Source organism: Buteo buteo, chromosome 11 (assembly GCF_964188355.1).
Source record: "Buteo buteo chromosome 11, bButBut1.hap1.1, whole genome shotgun sequence".
Classification (NCBI taxonomy): Eukaryota; Metazoa; Chordata; class Aves; order Accipitriformes; family Accipitridae; genus Buteo; species Buteo buteo.
The window spans coordinates 30692255-30712132 of record NC_134181.1 but is presented as its reverse complement, the minus strand read 5'-3'; the positions used below and the strand labels follow the sequence as shown (position 1 = coordinate 30712132).

At 45.2% G+C, this 19878-nt stretch overlaps 1 protein-coding gene across 2 annotated transcripts in view; it reads left to right on the top strand.

Moving 5' to 3' along the window:
* Nucleotides 1–13908, top strand: part of SETD1B (SET domain containing 1B, histone lysine methyltransferase) — a 50478-nt gene extending 36570 nt beyond the window's left edge. For both annotated transcript variants that reach the window (XM_075041302.1, XM_075041303.1), the window contains exons 8-18: nucleotides 1333–1503; nucleotides 2453–2540; nucleotides 3451–3668; nucleotides 3918–4059; nucleotides 4797–5249; nucleotides 7048–8598; nucleotides 10962–11128; nucleotides 11415–11546; nucleotides 12191–12310; nucleotides 12686–12823; nucleotides 13571–13908. In XM_075041302.1, the coding sequence (XP_074897403.1) occupies nucleotides 1333–1503; nucleotides 2453–2540; nucleotides 3451–3668; nucleotides 3918–4059; nucleotides 4797–5249; nucleotides 7048–8598; nucleotides 10962–11128; nucleotides 11415–11546; nucleotides 12191–12310; nucleotides 12686–12823; nucleotides 13571–13744 (3354 nt within the window). In that variant the 3' untranslated portion in view covers nucleotides 13745–13908. The remainder of the gene's footprint in view (nucleotides 1–1332; nucleotides 1504–2452; nucleotides 2541–3450; nucleotides 3669–3917; nucleotides 4060–4796; nucleotides 5250–7047; nucleotides 8599–10961; nucleotides 11129–11414; nucleotides 11547–12190; nucleotides 12311–12685; nucleotides 12824–13570) is intronic.
* Nucleotides 13909–19878: the final 5970 nt, after the last annotated feature.

Here is a 19878-nt window from a genome sequence, read left to right as displayed (position 1 = left end):
TATGCTTCCTCTTCAGTGATTACAGCCAGCTTCGGCAAATTAGCTCTGTTAATATCTGAAAGAGAAACCGACTTCTAGACAGTGTTACACCACTGGCTGATGTGAGTGAACGTTACCTCCAGTGCGCTTCACTCAAGAAAAGTGTGGCATGCCACCATGCGTGATGGTCTCCCCAGCTCATCTGCCTTTCCAGAGCTGCAGAGATTTGAATTCCTGCTCTTCCTTCACGCCTCAGCTCTGGTGAAAAGGGGTTTGTTGTTGCTGAGCAGAGATGAGGCTGTGTGTCTAGTTACTGAGTTTTGTAGACCCTTAGGTGTTTCACTTGTGTGTGATTTTTGACTTGCTATATTGTGCCTTACACTAAAAAGAGGAAAGTTCTTCCCAGCGAGAAGGTCTGAAGTTGCTTTCAGTTATGTGGGTTAGCAAATGAAGGTAGATAACACAGTGTTAGGCTAACTTGCCTAAATCATGCTTGAAATACTTGTAAGAGGTATATGTGTAGCTCTATTTCTCACATAGCTGTGACCAGACCAGATGGGCTCCTGCAGTGCTTGGGAGTTTGGGGGTAGTGGTGTATCCCAGCTCCTTGCTTCCCTTCAGAGTTCAGAACCTTTGTACAGTAGCTGCTTCTTGGCACTTGGTAGCTCCTGCTTGGGTGGAGGAACGTGTTCCCTTGGGCTGTTGAATCCTGCATTCATGTTTGCACCTTTTCTTCCCCTTTCATTTCTCCTTTTTACAGCGTTTACTTCTAGCATCTGCGTTGGATTCTGGCTGTTTGGAACGTAATCACTGTGGTCCCCACACCAGGCGCTTGAGAGACCTAAAATGAGTCATGGGGGCTAATGGCCCTGTTCATTTCCCTTGTCCTTTCTTGTGAAATACTGTGGCCTATGTTAAGCTGCATGTGAAGAAAATTGAGATCATGTTTTAAAATACTCAGTGGAGAAAGCAGGAGTGTCTGCTACCTACCAGCGTGATGGCTCCAAATGCAAGATCACTTAGTGTTCCATGCTAAGCCACTGTTCTGGGAGTCCCAGCAGTTTTGTCTTGATCAGTTTTAGTGCCTTGTGCAGAGAAAATAACTTCTTAAAATGCAAAGGGGAGGTGGCTTCTCAGAAATGGAAGGGTCTTGTCATCAAGAAGAGCTCTTGCACCTTCTCCCTTTCAAGTGTGTGTGGCCATGTGGTGCATCCTCAGATGCCCTTGCTCATAGAGAAAATTATGCTTGGGCAAGGCAGTGATATTTCACAAACTTTACCTGTCTAAATGGTTTCCAGAGTTTGTGTGCTTCCCAGGAAACATTCCCTCTCAAGTGTGCTTTCTCTGTTGCAGGCATCTCTCACTCCAGTGAAGTCTGGAGGAGAACTGGAGGAGAAACCAAAGCCAAAGGATCGAATCACATCTTGTCTTTTGGAGAACTGGAACAAAGGAGAAGGCCTAGGATACGAGGGCATTGGCTTGGGCATTGGGTTACGAGGGGCCATCCGGTTGCCATCCTTCAAGGTAAAAACAAAGATCAGTCTTCATTATGCTAATATTCCCTAAAGGAGTATTAGGAGGATAGACCTCTCCAGGTTTGTGCTCCAAAGCCGTACAGGCTGTTAGCCCCAGTCTGTGTTCACTTATGGGGTTGCTGCTGACAGCATCACCTGTAATGCACCAGTACACCGTAAGAGCAAGGATCCTCTTTCCCAGCCTTAGCTTTTAATTTACCACTTGTGTGAATTCTCTGTAAAGGATCTTCTTGCTCTGCAAGGTAAATGGGACATTTGCGTGTGTTTAGGACACAGTGTTTCAGCCTGATTGTAAAAATATGCTTATGCTCATAGTGCTTTACACAGTTATTTCTTTGCTTAGAATGTCTTGCAGTTTGGCAGCTGAGTCTCACCTGAAGTTTGGTTAAAAGTGTTCTCTGCCTCATGTGAGTTTACAGAATCAGACTTGCAATCATAGGGTCACCTATTTTAAAGAGCATTTGCATAAAAAATGAAAAGTATCTTAAAAAAAGTGTGGGGTGGGAGATGGTGTGGAAAGGTAGAGAGCTTCCCTGAAATTAGGGTTTTGAATGCACAGAAGGTGCAAGTAGAGGTTTGGGATGAGAGATTCTGCAGTCTTCATTTAGAGTAAAACTTGCTTTGAGGTTCTTTAAGATGTCATAGGCTCAGGCTCTCTTTCTGTTCTGCTACATCTTGGACACATGGATTTGTCAAGTTTTCTCTGTCATCTTCAAAGTGATGGTATCCACAGTGTTTTGATGCAAATTGAAGAGGTAGAATTTCATTCACAGTGAAATTCTGTTTGCAAGCAAATAAAGGGATCAAGAGCTGGGGAAGTGGCCCTTGGTTACTGGGTGTAAGTCACCGTGGGGAAGTAAAGCAGTAGCAATTTGCTTAAGAAGTTGATTTCTGCTGTTTCTAAAGTTTTAGAAATGCTAATTGTGTCTTTTGTTCAGGTGAAAAGAAAGGAGCCACCTGAAGCTGCCTCAGCAGGAGATCAGAAGAGAATCCGGCCTTCTACTTCTGTCGATGATGAAGATGAAGGTTTGCAAAGCACATTTGTTTGAAACTCGAGCAGATGCAAACCACATGCAAGCTGAATGCTTTTAAACTTCACAGCAGCGTGCTCACTTACAGTTAGAAACAGAGTCAAGGATCTGAGCCAAAACCCTGCTTCTCACAAAACTTGGATCAGCTGGGAGATGTCTCCTCTGGATTCAGTTATCTTAAATTCACTTGTGGGAAATTTAAGACCCACATTTTATGAATAACTTATAACCTGTTTTAGTTCTGCTGATGCAGAGCTGGTCACCCAGTAGAGGGAGCTCAGATGAGTTCATGGACTGTTCGAGGGGCATGCTTGCAGCTCAGTGGGTACGTTGTGGGAGAAAGCACGTAAGAGTTTGCCCTGCATTTGATTTTAAAAACAAAACAAAGTTATTTGCTAGAAAAAATCTATTAGAAAATATTTTAACAGTTTTTCCTGGAAGCAGGGAAGAGTAAAGACAAAGTTTGAATACCCTTTGTTTTGCATAAGAAAGTGGATTCAAGCTAGTTGTGCCATAAAGTTGATTCACACTAACAACTGGTTTTGAAGCCAAAGTACGGAAGCAGGGTTTTGTAAAGCACTTACATAAAAGAAAAAAGCATTAAATTCAGCTTACCTGTTCTGACCTCTGTCATGCCATCTCTCCTAGCTGCTCCGCCTATAGCTTGTCAGGTTTGGCCACCTGCATTTTGCCATCCTTGGCATTTCAACACCCTGCATCCAGTCTCGCCCTCACTTGCACTGTGAAATTAGTAAGTCCCTGTAAGCCTGGGAACTCACACACCACATGGGCACGTTGCCCTTAACTTTGATCTTCCCAAAGAAAAAGTTTCCATTATGTAGTCGACTCTTTCCCTCCATTGCAAGGTATTTCATGGCAATTTCCTTACTGTTTTTGCTCACCAGAGTCAGAGAGGGACAGGGATGCTTCCGATACAACATCTGACCTGTCAAAGAAGGATGCAGAAGCAGTGGGGCTGAGGCGGCGACCAGCAAGGCCGCTGGAGCTTGACAGTGAGGGAGAAGAGGGAGATGAGACATCAGAGAAAGAGGAGGAGTCCTCCTCAGAGAAGGAAGAGGAGCAAGAAGAAGAAGGAGGCTTGGTGAAAGCAGCACCTGGCAAGGTGTGTTGGTTTGTGATTGCAGTTTTGAATGCTGTCATTAAAAGGGGGCCTAGTAATTCCATATGCCAAAGTTACCTTCTCTAGAAGATGAGCGGTCCTATTAGGGTCTGTCCTAAAAGAACCTCTGTAAGGTTATTCCCTCTTCAGGTTCTCTGATCAGCATCTCTGAGAGTTGCTGGTGGTTACTACAGTGACAGCCAGGTCTCAGAGTCAGACACTCTTAATTTTTGGCAATGCTTTCTTTCAAAGGAGGAAGAGGAGGAGGAGGAGGAGGAAGATGATGATGAGGATGAAGATGATGATGATGATGAAGAGGATGAGGAGGAGGAGGAGGAGGAGGAGACAGGCATAGACACAAGTGACAAGGAAGAGGAGCAGGACTCTGAGGAGGGTAAGCAGTTCCAGTGGAAGCAGCAAGCATAGCCTTTGGGTCAGGTGTGGTCTCCTTTTTTGTACTTGTGAGCTGATTTTTTTTATTTGTGCACCTTCTTTCACTGAAGAGTGGTTTTATACAAGATAATGCATACAGGTATTTTTAGTTGTTACCTGCGAGGCTTCCATGATCCCTCAGTCTGTGGATCCCTTTGCAATAGCTGTCCAGCTCCTGAGTGATCTCAGTGCAACTTGACAGAGGGGCAGAGGTCTTAAAGCCAGCTAAGTTTGTGCTTGTTTTATGAAACGTGTGTGGCTGGGAGAAGGGACCAGATTTCAAACAGGGGTAATTTAGCCGCTAATAACTTTCTGTCCTATCAATCAATTCCTGCTTTCTGGAAGGTGGTAGTTTCCACATTTTAAAGCTGTGTGTGAAGGCAACAGAAAATCTTAGTACAACTCCAGTAAAGGTGCAATCCTCCAAGAGACCCACATGGGCAAGGTGCCAGGGAGTGCTAGCTCTGCTGCTCATGGAACTGCCTGTTGTATGGTGATTGTTGTAAGCATCCAAATACATGGTTTATAAGTCTGTGCAAAAATATATTAATTGGGAGGCAACTCCTTCAAACCCACACACTGCTGTTGATGCTGTTTCCATGCTGTTACAGTGTGGAAGTGATATTTGCTCCTGTATTAGACCCTGATTGTTTAATGGAGTCAGAAAGCGGAACTAATGGTAATTTGTTCTTACTGTAGATGCAGCAAGTCCCTCGTCTTCTAAGGCTGAAGTTGAATCATCTGATGAAAGTGAGGACTCCTCTGAATTTGAGTCAAGTTCAGACTCAGATGATGAGGATGAGGATGATGAAGATGAGGAGGAGGAAGAGGAGGAAGAGGTGGCTGAAGATCAAGACAGAGAAGCCATGGTTGCTGAGACAGAGCATGAACCTGCTGGTCATGAGCTTCCTGATGATGAGAAGGAGACTATTTTGGAGCTGTATCCTGTGGATGACTACACAGATCCAACAGACTTGAGACTCACAGAGCCAGCTTTGGCAGTGAAAGATGAAGGCATGGAAGAAATCAAGGCAGGGGAAAGTGAATGTGGTGAAGTCCCAGAGGCATCTATTGCTGCTGAAACACTGAAACACTTGGTTATGCAAAGAGACCAGGAGACAAAACTTGCGCTGTCTCCCATCTGTGGGCCAGGTATGTCCTTCCATGTGGTTTGGCATTTTTTACCACATTTCCAAGTACAGTGTTCTCGCAGCATCCAATATGTATGGTTTTGTATTTCCCTTGTTCTCTTTCTTCCTCCAGTCTTGGCTCTAGGCTAGGGGTTATCTGTACAGGAAGGAGGTCTGTGCTGAACTTCCCTTTTGAGAAAGGAGCTCTACACAAGCCACCTGCTACTGAAAATACTGTGGTTATTGTATCCAGAATCTTATCCTGGGCCAGTTTATTTAGTGTCCTACAGGAACTGAACAGTTGTTGTTGTCCAGGGGTGACTGATCGGATGGTGTGGTGACTGAAGCTCAAGACAGAAAAGCCATGGCTGCTAAAACAGAACAGGAATCTGTGCTTAATGAGTCACTACTGGCTCTTTTTGATTTTAATACTGAATGAGTATGTGATTAGGAAGCTATATGGGGCAGGTGAATGGAGTCTCAGAATTATATCTGGTTCCTAATATTACTATTTGTGTTTTGGGTTGTTGTTTTTTTTTTTTACTTAATCCTTTTAAATGAGTGATACTCCCTGTTTTTCTGGAAGAAAATTGTCTTCATTCAATGCAGAGTTGTATTTAAACCAAGGAAATTAGAAACCTTTTACTAGAACAGGAGTGAGATGCATAAAGCTTGACAAATTCTGCAGCTAGGGGGGATTTGAAAAGTTAAAAACTGGAGCCAATAGGGAGAGCACATCTAGTGTGGCCTGCAGTGTGAGCCCTGGGCAGGACTGGAGTCTGAGGACTGCACCATATTTTGCCACTTGGAGGGTTGGAAATCCAGTCCCTGCACAGGCTATAACTCCTTGGCTGCCATAAAATCTGAGAGCTGTAAAGAAGCAAAATGTTAAACTGGGCAGGGCAAAGAAGAACCTATTTTGCACAGATCCTTTCTGGAACATGTCAGTGTGCAGAAAGGACATAAATTTTGGGAGACCTGCTTTTGGGCACCTTGACATGTGGAATGAGCTTTACAGGTAAGCTGTGGGAACAAGCTCTGACTGTAGCGTTCTTGTGCAGCCCAGCCCGGCTGTACAGAAGTTACAGGGATCTGACCCTTCAGCACAAATGGGGAATGCTTCCCTTCCAACTCCCCAGGCATTTTCACCTCCTTTTGCTCTCTCACTTGAAAATGTTATTTTGAGCTGCCTAACAAGAATTCACTGTTGATTCCTTTTGGCCCTGGCCCTAAGGGGGTAAATAAACTCCAGACAAATGAGTCTGCTGCAGAGAGCGCAGCATATAAATTGCCTCATTGATACCATCTGAGTGTCTCCTCATTCATTACAAGGGCTTCCCGTTCCCTTCATGTGTTGTTCAAGAGTGTTATGCTCCTCCCTTCGCTGCTCCCTCCTTGGAGAGCTGAGGGTGCTTCTTGGCCTTGCAATTAGTTTACCTTCCCACATTAGAAAAGCTGATAGCTTGGGGCTCTGACAGCTCTCTGAAGTCCTCGCCCCACAATCCGCTAATTCGTTTTATGTCTGTACAAAAGGTGGTCAGGGGTTTTGAAAGCAGAAAACCGTCGTTCTGGCCAGTGTTGTAGCTAATCCTCAAATTAATAGTGAGTTTTTTTTATGGTCCATTAGGGATGTCTGTGGTAGCGTCTAATTACTCCACACTCTGTGCCTCCAAAATGTAAAGCATTGGAGTTTTTAAAGCCTCCCAGTGGAATTGAGCTGTTCTGTAATTGCGGAATCTTAAACATGCCTTTACTGGCAAGTGGCGAGTAACCGAGTGGAAGCAAAGCTCCTGATTCTCCTCTTTTTTTCCCCCTTTCAGAGGAAGAGTCTGAACCCGCTACCATGCTGGAGCCAGAGGCGCAGGAAGGTCCAAAGCCTGAATCTCAAGATGAAGTGCTCTGTCTCTCGACTCCAGTGGGAGTCTTCGGAGAACTTCTGCCCAATAAAAGCAACTTCTTTAGCAAGTCTGACGACAGCAGCTTAGAAGCTCGTGTTAAAACAAAGCTGCCCTCTGCAGCAGAGGAAGATGAACGGGTGCCTCGCACGCCTGGACGGGAGGTGATGATCCATTCGGAGACTGATACTCTTTTGCTTCCAGCCCACAAGGTGCCATCCTCCATGCTTCCCTTACCACCGACTCCTGGTAAAGAAGAATCTTTAGTCCCTCCAGAAAAGTTCCCTGAACAATTAATGGTGACCAAAACGTCTGTGGAAGAGGAGATTCCTAGGACGCCTGGGCGGGACATTTTGGCCAAGTCTTCACACCCCCTTGCGAAGTCACAGAGCACGGACACTGTTCCAGCCACGCCAGGAAGCGATGCTTCCCTTATGGGAAGCAGCTTGACCCTCAGTTCCCCTCAAGTCCCAGGGAGCCCCTTTTCCTACCCATCCCAATCTCCTGGCATTAACAGTGGCATTCCTCGGACTCCTGGGAGAGATTTCAATTTCACGCCTACTTTCCCAGAGGCTGGTGCTACCATTCCTTGCCTTCTGCCTGGCAAGAAACAGTCAGAGGATGAGCTAGATGAGAAACCCTTTAAAGAGCCTCTTGGTGCTTCCCTTACGATCAGCATGAACAATGTTCCTTCCCCTATTCCCTTTGCCAGCCCCCCCCAAGCAGATTTCCACACGGACATGGGTTTGCCACCTGATGAGCCAATACCTGTAGCAGCCCTGCCATGCATGCACGGAGATGGAAGAATGCCCATTGAGGAATGCAAGGCAGAAGTAAAATCTGTTTTGCTCTCACCGGAAGTACCCACTGGTGCTTCTATTCTTCCTCCCCCACCACCGCCTTCTGTTCTTCCCAAAAGGAGGCCAGGTCGGCCAAAACGGTCACCACCTTCTGTCCTCTCGTTGGATGTGTACTCGGGCAAAACCATAGAACCTCCTCCTGTGCCAGTGGCCTTGGTGGAAAGTACTGTGGGCAAAGAGCTGTTGAGTGGACATCCTGATGCTTTCTATGGACTTAAAGACCCTGAAGCCGTCACCCTGGACTTCAGGAATGATGGTTTCCATGAGAAAATAGCAGCTGAGACAGTTGCAGAGAAACTGCCATTTAAGGAACTGGAGAACCAGTGGAATGAAGACTACAAGGAAGAAGAAGCTCACGCGAAACCTAAAAGACAGTGGCGAAGGCAGAAGAAGACACCTGAGGACCTACCAGTGATTCCTTCCCCTGAGTATTCCCCACCCCGGCCTCAGTTCAGGCCACGCTCCGAGTTTGAGGAGATGACCATTTTGTATGATATTTGGAATGGAGGCATAGATGAGGAAGATATCAAATTCATGTGTATCACATATGACCGCTTGTTACAGCAGGACAATGGTATGGACTGGCTCAATGACACCCTGTGGGTATTCCATCCTTATATCCTTTCTCACTGGCGCTCTGCGTTACACAACACGTGTAAGATGCACTAGATGGTCATTGTGTAGGACTTAAAATGTAAAAGATTTAAGTTTGGTGGAAGAAGCATTTGCTTACTAGAATAGCAATTGCTTATATCAGGAAGGAATTTTAGCCTATTCTATTCCCTGAAGCTGCAATACAAAAATACTGCAGAAGTGGCTGTTCTTGCTGCATTTTCAATCTAGGACTGCAGGGAAAATCTGTATGCATCTCTTCTGGGGCGATTTCCTTGCTAGTTTGAGAAGCTTCTGTCTGCGTTTAAACCAGACTTTTTTTCAGCTTGCCTGTAGAATTTCTAGTCTGCACATACAGGGCTTTAACTTGGGGCTAAAACTTGCTGTAAAAATAGTCTCACCATCTGTGCCCAAAATGATGAGTTACTGGTGCTAGCAGCTTTAACTTGCTTTACGTTTGAAATACTAATAAATGCAATGGTTTCTAAGTGGCACATCAGCCACCCCCCAGGGCTACATGGGGGAAGGTACTGCTAGTGCTGCAGCAAGGAGCGTGTGTGTAGCGCTGGCTGGTGGTGGTGGGGCAGGGTCTGGCCCCATCCCCTCCCTCCCTGCCCACGACCTGGTAATCAGCAGCATAGGCTGTAGCTTTGAATCTTTGGGAGCATTTTTGGGACACACAAGCTGTCTCAGAACAAGGCTCTACATGTGTGCAGCCACCAGTCTCCAGAGCAGAGCCTAAAAGTCTGTTCTCATAACCTCTGAACTCTCTAGTAATGGTTTTTAGGAAGGATATACGGATTCATATGTTAAAGACGACAAATGCACCACCTCGTGTGTTGCTAGAGATTGTGTGGAGTTAAAGTATCTCATCCCTTACTCCCTGCAAGACACAAAAGCAAAAGAGCCCAAACCACTTAAAATAGTCAGTGATATGACACTAACAAAAAGCAAGTGGAGCTCAGTGCTGAGCTGTGCATTTTTATCCTTTCTTTCTCTGCATCTTGAAGGGCAACGTGTAAGATTAAATTTATAATTTTCATACAAGTGCAATAGTCTTGAAATAGGTTTATTTAATTGTTTAAAGGAAATATTCTGAAAGGATGATGAAAGGCATCATCCCCAGTAATTCTCAGTCTATGTCTGCCTCATTTGGGGAAGCCATTCCGAAACCAAACCAGTTTCAAGGTGGGAGTAATTGGCCCCGTAGTGGTGGGGAGCCACAGCCAGGGAAAGGCAGAATGGGTTGGATGAGGGCGGGGCTTGCATGTGACCCTGCGCTTAAATGTGTTTGCATTTGGCATTGTGGAAATATTTGAAATCTGTTTCCCTGTTGATAAGGACTATTGTAACAGCAAATTTACAGTCACTTTTAAAACCATTTAAAAATCTTCTGCAGTCGGTTGCTGGTTCATCCTGAGCTACACTGTGCAATAGGTGTGAAAGTACCTACAGCGTTCACCTGCTTTGCAGCAAGCTCACACCTCAGCACTCTGATTTCAGGGCCATCACTTCTTGCTTTTTATGGTCCCTTTGCTTCAATTTTCTGGTGTTCAGGGTATGTTATGACTCACAGGGAGCATTTTTGGGTAGATCTCAATTGTCATAGGCTTCATGGCTATGTTTTTGGGGTGACCTGCCAGTAGTACAGCTCCACTGTCCTTCCAGAAGCCAAAGACCTGAAGGTGCCTTCTGCCTGCTCAATGCAGTGCATCCTTGCCAGGCCGGCTGCAGGTTTTCTTGACTGATAGGACAGTGGGGTTTGAAACATCTGCACAGGGTCTTACCCTTGCCATCAGGGTCTGAAGGAGCTGATTTACTGAGGGCAGTGAGAACAGTGTCTCTCCAAGCCCTTTGGGCTGAGGAGCATCTCTTGCCCATCTGTGCTGCTTCTAGCCCTAGTCAGTGGGGATGATTGCTGCCATGAGATCGGTGTGGCATCTTCAGGGCTTGGGGTGGCTGCAGGGAGTTTCTGGAGGTAGAACAAAAGTGTGTCACTCGAAACAGAGAAAGCGGTACATCCAGATGGCTGGGCAGCTGCTGGCTGTGTACATAGTGGGTGCTGTGGGGAAATCCTTTCTCAAACAGGTTTCTCTTGACAGTTTAACCTTTTTATGTTTAAATTTTCATTGTCTCTTTACTTTAGTTTCCCAAAGCATGCAGCTAAGAAGGAAAGATCATGCTCGGTTTTCCTGTAGGCATTGGGCTTCAGTGATGTTTTTTTTTATTTTTCAATAGTATTGTTATTTTTTGCAACCCCCGCAACCCTTCCCAATTTTCCAAGCTCCTGGCATTAGCTCCATGTAGCTGTAGCAAGTTTTGTCTGATATCTGCTGGTGGCTGTGTTTCTCCTTGACTCCTCTCCACCTACTAGCTTTTCTACCCCCAAGAAAAAGAAGCGGGATGATGGGATGCGGGAGCATGTGACGGGCTGTGCACGAAGTGAAGGCTATTACAAAATTGATAAGAAGGACAAACTTAAATACCTCAACAATAGCCGAGCTTTTGCAGAGGAGCCTCCAGCTGACACGCAGGTGAGGACCTGTCCTCCACTGACTGCAGGGGTGTGAATGGATTTTATACGGTGTCACACAGTGGATGCTTCCTGCCTTTTGGCAAGGAGGGAGGTGAAGCTGTTGCTGTGCCTGTGTTGAGTTGGTCATCTGGGAGCTGCTAGGGAGGTGTTAGTGTTTGATGTGGGATGTGTTAGGAGGCCACGCGTTCTGTGGTGATGTGTTGTAGCACAAGGGACTGCTCACAGGGAGGCTGCAGGGTGTTGGGTCTGTTGGGTCAGTTTTGATCACCCATTTGTCCTCACAGGGTATGAGCATCCCTGCCCAACCTCATGCTTCCACCCGGGCTGGCTCTGAGAGGCGGTCAGAGCAACGCAGGCTCCTCTCCTCCTTCACTGGTAGCTGTGACAGTGACCTGCTCAAGTTCAACCAGCTCAAGGTAGGTCACCCCGTAGATTGCTGCCTTGCACAGGGGCTGGCTGGGAGCAGACTGAGGGCAGGACAGGGGACCTCCTGCCAGTTTGGTCTCACCTTGGTGATGGCCGTCTCAGCATTGGGCACTGCTGTATGTGCCAGAGGATTGAATGGTACCTGGTTCTCCTGTACTCCTTTGTAATGCAATTTGATACAACAATGCAACTTAATACAATGTGTAATACAAATAATTTACTTAAAGAAACAGGGAAAACATGACACTTAGTCCAGTGTGCTCGCTTGTGAGAAGTAGAGACATGAGCTGGCTGATAAATGACTGTAAATAAGTATATGATAATTACAGAGCTTGAGCCCTAGTCAGAACCATCAGGGTTCTGCAGAACAGAGACCAATGGCCTCAAAGGGTCTGTTCTCCCCAGTGTCTGGTCAGTGGTAAAAACCCAAGTACTGCAACTCCATAGGACCTCCCATGACATCTGTCCTGCCTTCCTGTCACAACAAGACAGAAGGAAGCTAAATTGGGTTGAAGTACCCCAGCACTGCTTGTGGCTTGGAGCGTGCTGCAGATGCTGGACCCAGGGAAGGCCTTTCCCTTTCTGTGCTGTGGCTAATTCAGGGTTGGGGTTTTGGGGTGTTTTCTTCATGCAGTTCCGGAAGAAAAAACTAAAATTCTGCAAGAGCCACATTCATGACTGGGGCCTTTTTGCTATGGAGCCCATTGCAGCTGATGAGATGGTGATTGAATACGTGGGTCAGAACATCAGGCAGGTAAGCTGGACTGTGGGTGAAATCCGAGCAAAACCTAGCCCTGAAAGATGTGTGTGAATATGACAGCTGGGGTCATGGTCCCTGCTGTAAGGTGTTAACTATGTGAGCTAGGCGGAGGTTGGCATGTGGTTTGGAGGTACAATGGTGGGATTTTCAATAACCTGTAGAAACTAAGCACTCAAATCCTTAGGGGATAAGCTCTAAAGAAAGTCCATCCTGAACTTCTGTGTTTCAGTTAGGTCTGTGTTCTCTTGGGGTGTTTGGGATCATGTATCTGTTGAGTGGCACAAGCACAGCTCGGGAGTGTCGTGTAGATCTCTGCTCACAGATCACTTTTGCGGCATGTCCTGACGCTACAGATGGGGTTTTCTGTAGGTCATTGCTGACATGCGTGAAAAGCGATACGAGGATGAAGGCATCGGAAGCAGTTACATGTTCAGAGTCGATCATGACACCATCATCGATGCCACGAAATGCGGAAACTTCGCCAGGTTTATTAATCATAGCTGCAATGTAAGTATCACGTTTTTGCATGTAATTGTACTCTGACATACTGATAAACCCACTGAGTCCTTGCTAACTTTGATTGGGGCCATGTTCAGAAGTAGCAGGGGCTCACAGGGTTATAATTAAACATTAATGAGCTGCAGTGGTTCAAAGCAGAGTCTAAACTAGTGTAAAGAGATTTAGAGACCTGAGAAATAAAACACACAGTGAGACAGAGCGCACTCGGAATCCTCCTGACTGTGTTGGGGGATCCTGACAGACACTGTTCAAACATACCTAACAAGTATTTCCTTAAAACAAACCAAATTTTAGCATTGTTATTCTGTGGGAACAGTCTCCTTCTAGTGTCCACATGGGAAAAGTATTCTCTGCCCTGGCAGGTTGAGAAGCTGCTTTCCCCTCTGCTCTCTGCTGCAGTCTACACTGAAAGACTTGGCTGCCTGACCAAATTATTAAGCATTAGTTGAGCTGCTTTTAGTCTGTGACAAACTTGGTTGAGCATCATTCAGGCTCTTTTGCACCACAAATGACCAGAATGTGGATATTTTGGAGGAGCACAAGGAGGGCTGCTCTGTTTTCTGGCTTCACACCTGCCTCTCTCAGCTTCCATTGGGTCTAGGCTCTGGAAGCATGGCTGAGGCTATCTAGGGAAAGGACTACTCTGCTCTGTTTTAGCTTGGAATAATTGTGTGGAGGCTGGGGAGCCATGGCCGCTGGGAGCCTAAATCATTACCTGTTCTGTCATCCTTGCAGCCAAATTGTTATGCTAAAGTGATCACAGTGGAGTCTCAAAAGAAGATCGTCATCTACTCCAAACAGCACATCAATGTGAATGAGGAAATTACCTATGACTACAAGTTTCCAATTGAGGATGTAAAAATCCCATGTCTATGTGGCTCTGAGAACTGCAGGGGAACCCTGAACTGAACTCGAGGTTTCTCGTCACACTTGCACCTTCGGCCATGTCAAAACTGTGGTAACCAGGTGTGGTTGCACTTTGCCAAAAAAAGAGAAAAAAAAAAAAAAGAAAAAAGGAAGAAAAAAAATTTAAAAGGAAAAAAAAACTATTAAAAAAAAAAGAGAGGAAAAAAGAGAAGAAAAAAACCAAGCAAGTTTCGCACTTCTGCCAGGATCACGAATGGAAGCAAAAAGCGCACATGCTTATGAGGACTGTTCATGTTTCAGGTGCTCTTTCCTTTTCAGATCCAACACGCACACAAAAAGGTGACTACCGTTTTGTGGCATGGTCTATCCAAACACTAGCTTCTCTGTTCAGTCCCTACATTAATGCTCCATAATGGGATAATGGTACCTTTTTTAAAATTGTTGTTATAAACCTTCATCTTTTCATAAATGCTGCTACCTTTTTCTCATCAGTTTTGTTGGTTGAAAAAGACATTCAACATTTAAATGTGAAGCAGAGACTGAAAATGCCATATAGGATTTGTTGGGAGCTTGATTGGCTGAAATTGCACAGATTTCTCAGAGTAAGCTGTAAATAAATGTAAGATTCATGTTACAGAGCAAGCCAGAGGCTTGAGGGTGTGTGAATGGGTGGGTGGGTGTGCTTGGGTGTGTGTATGTATGGAGATGTGTCCGCAATGAGACTATAGGTGAACTGTCCTGCCTTTTTGTTAGGGATGAGCCTGAATAAGTCCCCTAAGCCAGACGCCCCAGGGAAGAGTCAGGTCAGTCGCAGACCTCAACATGGCACCTTGGGCTCGTCTCTAATTTTCATATGCCGTGCTGGTATATTGGGGGATCAAAACCTCTGCACCCGTACATGAAAAATACTTGGATACTGCAGTCAGTAGTAAGAAGTCGAGGCAGTTGTGTAGCTGTAGCATCGTGGTATGGCGTATGGCCTTTGGGGATGCCCGTTTCTTGGAGATTGGTTTGTCTTGCATGCAAAAAAGGCTGAGGCTGAAATTAAGTGGACAATTCAGCCTGTGTTTACGCTGTAGAAATCTTACCCTCCTTGTAAGCATACACTACGGCCCACACTTATAACATGATTTTCTTCCTGTAGGTAAGAAACAGGCTGATGTGTGTCTTGTATTAATTTTTCTCATTTTTGTCTGCATTTCTCTGCCCTTCCAGCTTTTTACATGGAGTATTTGCTCTGTCCTTGAATATGGGAAATGCCTCCTGTGATAGGAACGAGCTGTGCCACGCCATTCTCCTCCCTCTGTTACTCAGTAACTTGCCCTGACATGGTCACATCCCTCCAGTAAGAACACAGTAAAAGTGTCCCTGAGAGCAGGCTGCGGGAGCAATCCTGTCCTCCCCCATCTACAGCATGAAAATGAATGCTTCTTTAAACTTGGAAGGCATATTTTGAAATGATTTTTTGATATGTTTTGTCCTTGTAGATGTGCTGAGGTGAAGGTTGCAGTTCTTTGAGAGGTTCCGTTTTAAAGTGGGGCAAAACACCAAAGAAATACTTCTTTGGATGTGATCTGGAAATGTTACACGACCATTCAGGTATAGACAGGATCAGTTTTTCAACTTGCATTGAATTTCTCCTGCTTTAAAAGTAGAGATTAGTTGTACTAAAACCTTTTTAATTGGCTTATAAGGGGAAGTTGCAGTGTCATTATGAAATAGGAGGATTATCTGCATAACTAAACGTCTTCTCCCCACAGAACAAATTGCTCAGCTGTATTCTTGTAGCCTTTCAAAATCAGTGATAATTGTTGTATGACCACAGCTCCATGATCAGAGGTTACAGTCTTGCAAAAGAGTTTCCTGGAAGTTTTTTCATCTGTTACATGGAATTGCCAGGCCCGCACTGCAGAGTGGAGCTTGTAATGTAGGTTAGACCGCTGCATCTGCATTTCTTCTTCAGACAAAAGGCCTGAAAGAACAGGAACACAGAAACTGCTACAGGCTGCCTTAATACCTCCTGTATTTCTGTCTGAGGGTGAGGAAATTGTCACTGAGATTGGACAGTCCATAGTCTCATCTCTGTTTTTGTTCGGTTTTTGTTCTGTTCCCCCCCTCGCTTTATAAGTCTCTCCAGCAATTGGGTAATGGTGACCCAGAACCTAAAATTATGAGAAGCACAACTAGTTTCTGTCATTGAACGTTGGTTGTAACTGCGGCAATGGCAGAAGCATTTGGGAGTTAAACCAGCTGCTCTATTTATTTTATTTTTCTTTTAAATAAGGTTCATCTTGTTGTGTTGACGCTCCAATTGGCATCTCTACAGCTTGGCCTTTTACTTTCAAAGCTTTGGGAATGCACAGAAGTTTCCTGTGTCTCAGAACTGAAGCAAGCCCCTGTGTGTGGCAGTTCTGCCAATGTCCTTGGCCTTCTTCCTCTCTGGTCCATCAAACCAGTGCATTAACAGTGGTTTTGTGGGGGCAAAGACACCCCAAATGGCCCAGCCCCTAAGTACCTGCTGACAGTTTTGTATTTCCCTGCATATCTGTGTGCTTTGGATGGGATTAGCCCCTGCAGTTTGCCTTAATCTTTGTTGAGGAGAGGTGGGGAGGCAGGTCACCGTCTTCTGAAATGAGACCTACAGGTTGGGGTCCTTCACCCTGTTTTTAGGAGTGCCAAAGGCATTTGGGTGCCAAAGGCGATGAGCACCTAAATCACTTGGGTACTTCTGAAACTGCCTGTAACTCATCCCTTTTTAGGATCCCAGACAAAGAACGTGAGTTTTTGGAAGAGCTGAGCTGCCAGTAGCCCCCCAGGAGGAAACGGAGCTGTTGGACCCACAGCACTTCTGAAAAATCACATTAGGCTGGTCTCAAAGCCAAACCTGAGGCTTCTCTTTTCTTCCCTGTAAATCTTGGCTTGCAGAGTCCTACTGTACGGCTTTTGTCTCAGACGGCGAAGCTGCCCCATCCCCAAGCCTGATCATTTTATGGTGAGGATTATAAGTCTGGTTTAGTGATTTCCATGAGCTGCTGCAGTTGCCTGTGGCTGCCCTGTCCCTGCAAGCCAGTGAGGTCTCGTTGGGGCAGGGGAGCCCTGGAGGCGCGGTTTTGGAAGGCAGCCCTGCGGAGATGCCTTTCTAATACCTCCCAGGTACTTTGGTTCGTACTTAGAAAGGGGGATGATGAGAGGAGAAAGGCAAGTGTGCAATTCACACATCAGCCTGCATCAGACCCAGCGCTCGCCTCCCGCAGTCAGCACCCCATGGAAATAGTGGCAAGGACTAAAAAGAAGCGTCACCAGTGCATGGTGCTTTACAGAGAGATTTACTGAAGTTGTTTTGTTGACTGAAAAGCCTATCCCCAATTTATTGTTACTTAAATTGAAACCTAAGACAAAAAAGAGAGAGACATTGACTGTGCTCCCTGCAAAATGTATCTCGCTAGGTGGAATGACCCAAAAGAATAGTGCAAAAGTTTTGGAAATATAACTTAAATCTTTAGTTTCCCAATGTGAAGCTGGCTTGAGTTCAGGGTGCAGATGTCTCCGCACTTGGCATTTTTAAGAAGTGTGCTCTGTGCTTGTAAATTCCACCTGCCGCTGCCCAACACCTTCATTTATCCGTCGGTTCACTCCGCTGTTTGCAATTCCAGGTTGGTCCCAGTAAGTGGTCTGTGACTATTGGGGGTCCAGGAGGGGAAGGGGCTCATCTTGCAGATATTTATATTGTATAGAGCAGCTTATTTCTACAGAAAAAAAAAAACATTTTTAAACTCCAACAAAGTATACAGTAATTTCAGTTCTGGTTTTTGTGACCTTTTTCAGGGATCATTTCAGTGCATTTCTGTATAAAATAAAAATTTAAGGAAAAAAGATTTTGAAGTATAAAAAAAAATGCATCTTCTGTACATAGGCAAACTCAAGAATCTTCTCTTCAAACACTGTTTCTTGTAGAAACATGTTGAAATTTTTTTGCTGATTTCTTTGTACTTCAAGAGCATGTAAATAATTTATTAAAAGTGACTATTGTAATTTGGAGTTCTTTTTAAACAGATTCCAGCTCTAAATCATGTTGAGGAGATGGGGAGGAAGAAGGACTAAGTATAGCAAAGGAGCTGGTGGCATTTACAGCTTGTGTCAAGCTTTGTATAATGTAAATTCTGTATAAATATGTTTTTTTTTGTCAAATAAATAGATGGAATTAGAAGCATTAAGAAACTGAAGACAAAAAATTGCCAAGTCAAGGCTTCTTCTTTCCCCCTCCCCCTCCCCCGACTCAGTCTGAAACCTAATGTGCAAAATCTATTTATTTCAAGCGAGGAAATGTGTACAGTCTAATAGACAACCTAAAATGTATTTAAGCGAGTTTGCAACTGGATTTTTTCAATTTAATATTTGTTTTGTTTTTATGAGTTTCCTCCTTAATTGCCACTGTAGTATTTGTCCAAGTGAAAAGAAACACATCGTAACGGACACTCTAAAACAAATGGGCAGTTTTAAAAGCAAAATGGAAGAACACCTGGCTCCCAATCATTGCAGTTTTCTGGTTCTATAAACAGGTTGTTTTAATTCACGGTGTGAAAATAAAGGGCCTCCTTTAAAAGGAGGCAGGTAAAATGGTTTGCAATAAATGAAACAAAAAATATTTTCTTTTTTTAAGTTCCTTAAAAAAACAACTCTGCTTTGAAGATTTAGGATTTCTGCTTTTTCTTTCGTTAAGCAAATTTATAAATTTAGGGATGTTTTGTGCATATAGAATCTGTCACCAGTATGTATCTTGTTTTGAAGAAAGTGTTTTTGTTGTGGATGTGTCATGCTGTATATATTTGTTCATATTTTTGTGAATTGAATACTATGTACCATTGTATTATAGTAACTTTTATAAAGCAAACCATAAATATACTGACTTTTCTTACAGAAAATTATGTTGTGCTTAATGTATAGCCAGGGCAGCTTTTTGCTCTTGGACCCATGCTGGGAACCGTGAGAGCTCAAGGAACCAGATCCAGAAGAAAGCAGTCCAAAGAACTGATTTTCGGCAAAGTTTACTGAAAATATCAATTCTGGTGAGCAAGAAATTACTTTAAGCAACATTATATTGCATGAAAGAAATATGTGTTATTTAAGTTTATAAACTTAAAGCAAATTTTCTTCTTATTAAAAATCCTTACAATCCTTAAGAGGCAAAGTGTAGCCAGGTGCTGGCCCCCTGCCATGGTTCTGGGTATCCCTAACCCGTCCAGCCTCAGTGGTGCTGCCTGGGCAGGTGAGGGGTCCCTGCTCCTGCAGCCTCTGCTACCCTGGATTTTTGTGAGTTCACATCTGTTTTTTTTAACTTTATGGAGGCAAAAGCCCTTAATCTACCAAGTGAGGTGTTAGTGTTGCTGGTTCAGGTGCTGCTGTAAGGCTGTTGGGGCCAGAGGCCCTTTGGTTTCTTTCCTTTAAATCAGTTTATTCAAATCTGAAATGAATTCTGTTACCTGTGGTTTACAGGAGGGGGGACCCAGGGGAGCCGCTGAGGTTTGATGTGGATGAAAGCACAGCCTGGAGCCAGCCATGTGCCCCCACCCTCCCTTGCTGGGGGCTGCTGCTGCGAATGTAGTGGTGGTGGTCAAAGTGGCTTCTCTGAGCTTTAGAAAAAGAGATGCCTGGAGCAGAGACCAATGGAGTGGTGGATGGAGGGGGAGGAAGTGGAAGACACAGGAGAGAGCCTGCCTGCAGGCAGCTTCCCAGCTCAGTTCTCGACTTCTGTAGCTGGCCATGGCAGCTGAAGGACTGGGGGGGATGCAGGACAGCCAAACCTTGCAGCGCTGGCGCGGGCAGAAGGCAGCAGAGCTCAGCCTGGAGGGTGGCTGGATGGGACAGGGGCTTGTGGGCTGGTGGAAATGTCCGAGGAGCCTGTCCTGAGCTGAGGGCTTGGCAGGGGCTTTGGCTGCTTGGGGTTTGAGCAGCTTCAATGCTGGGAAATGGGAAGCAGCGGTGGGTGCACTGGGGCTTTGGAGGACAGATGTGCAGCAGTGGGGAGACCTGCAGGCACCAGAGACCCTGAGATGTTCTTCAGCAGTCGTGTACTGAGGTCTGCGGACTTCTTGGGGAGCATTTGACCTGCAGCCACAGCAAACATGGGGTAGAGAGGCTCCAGCCCTGACACGTTAACTTACCAGGCACTCAAGCTG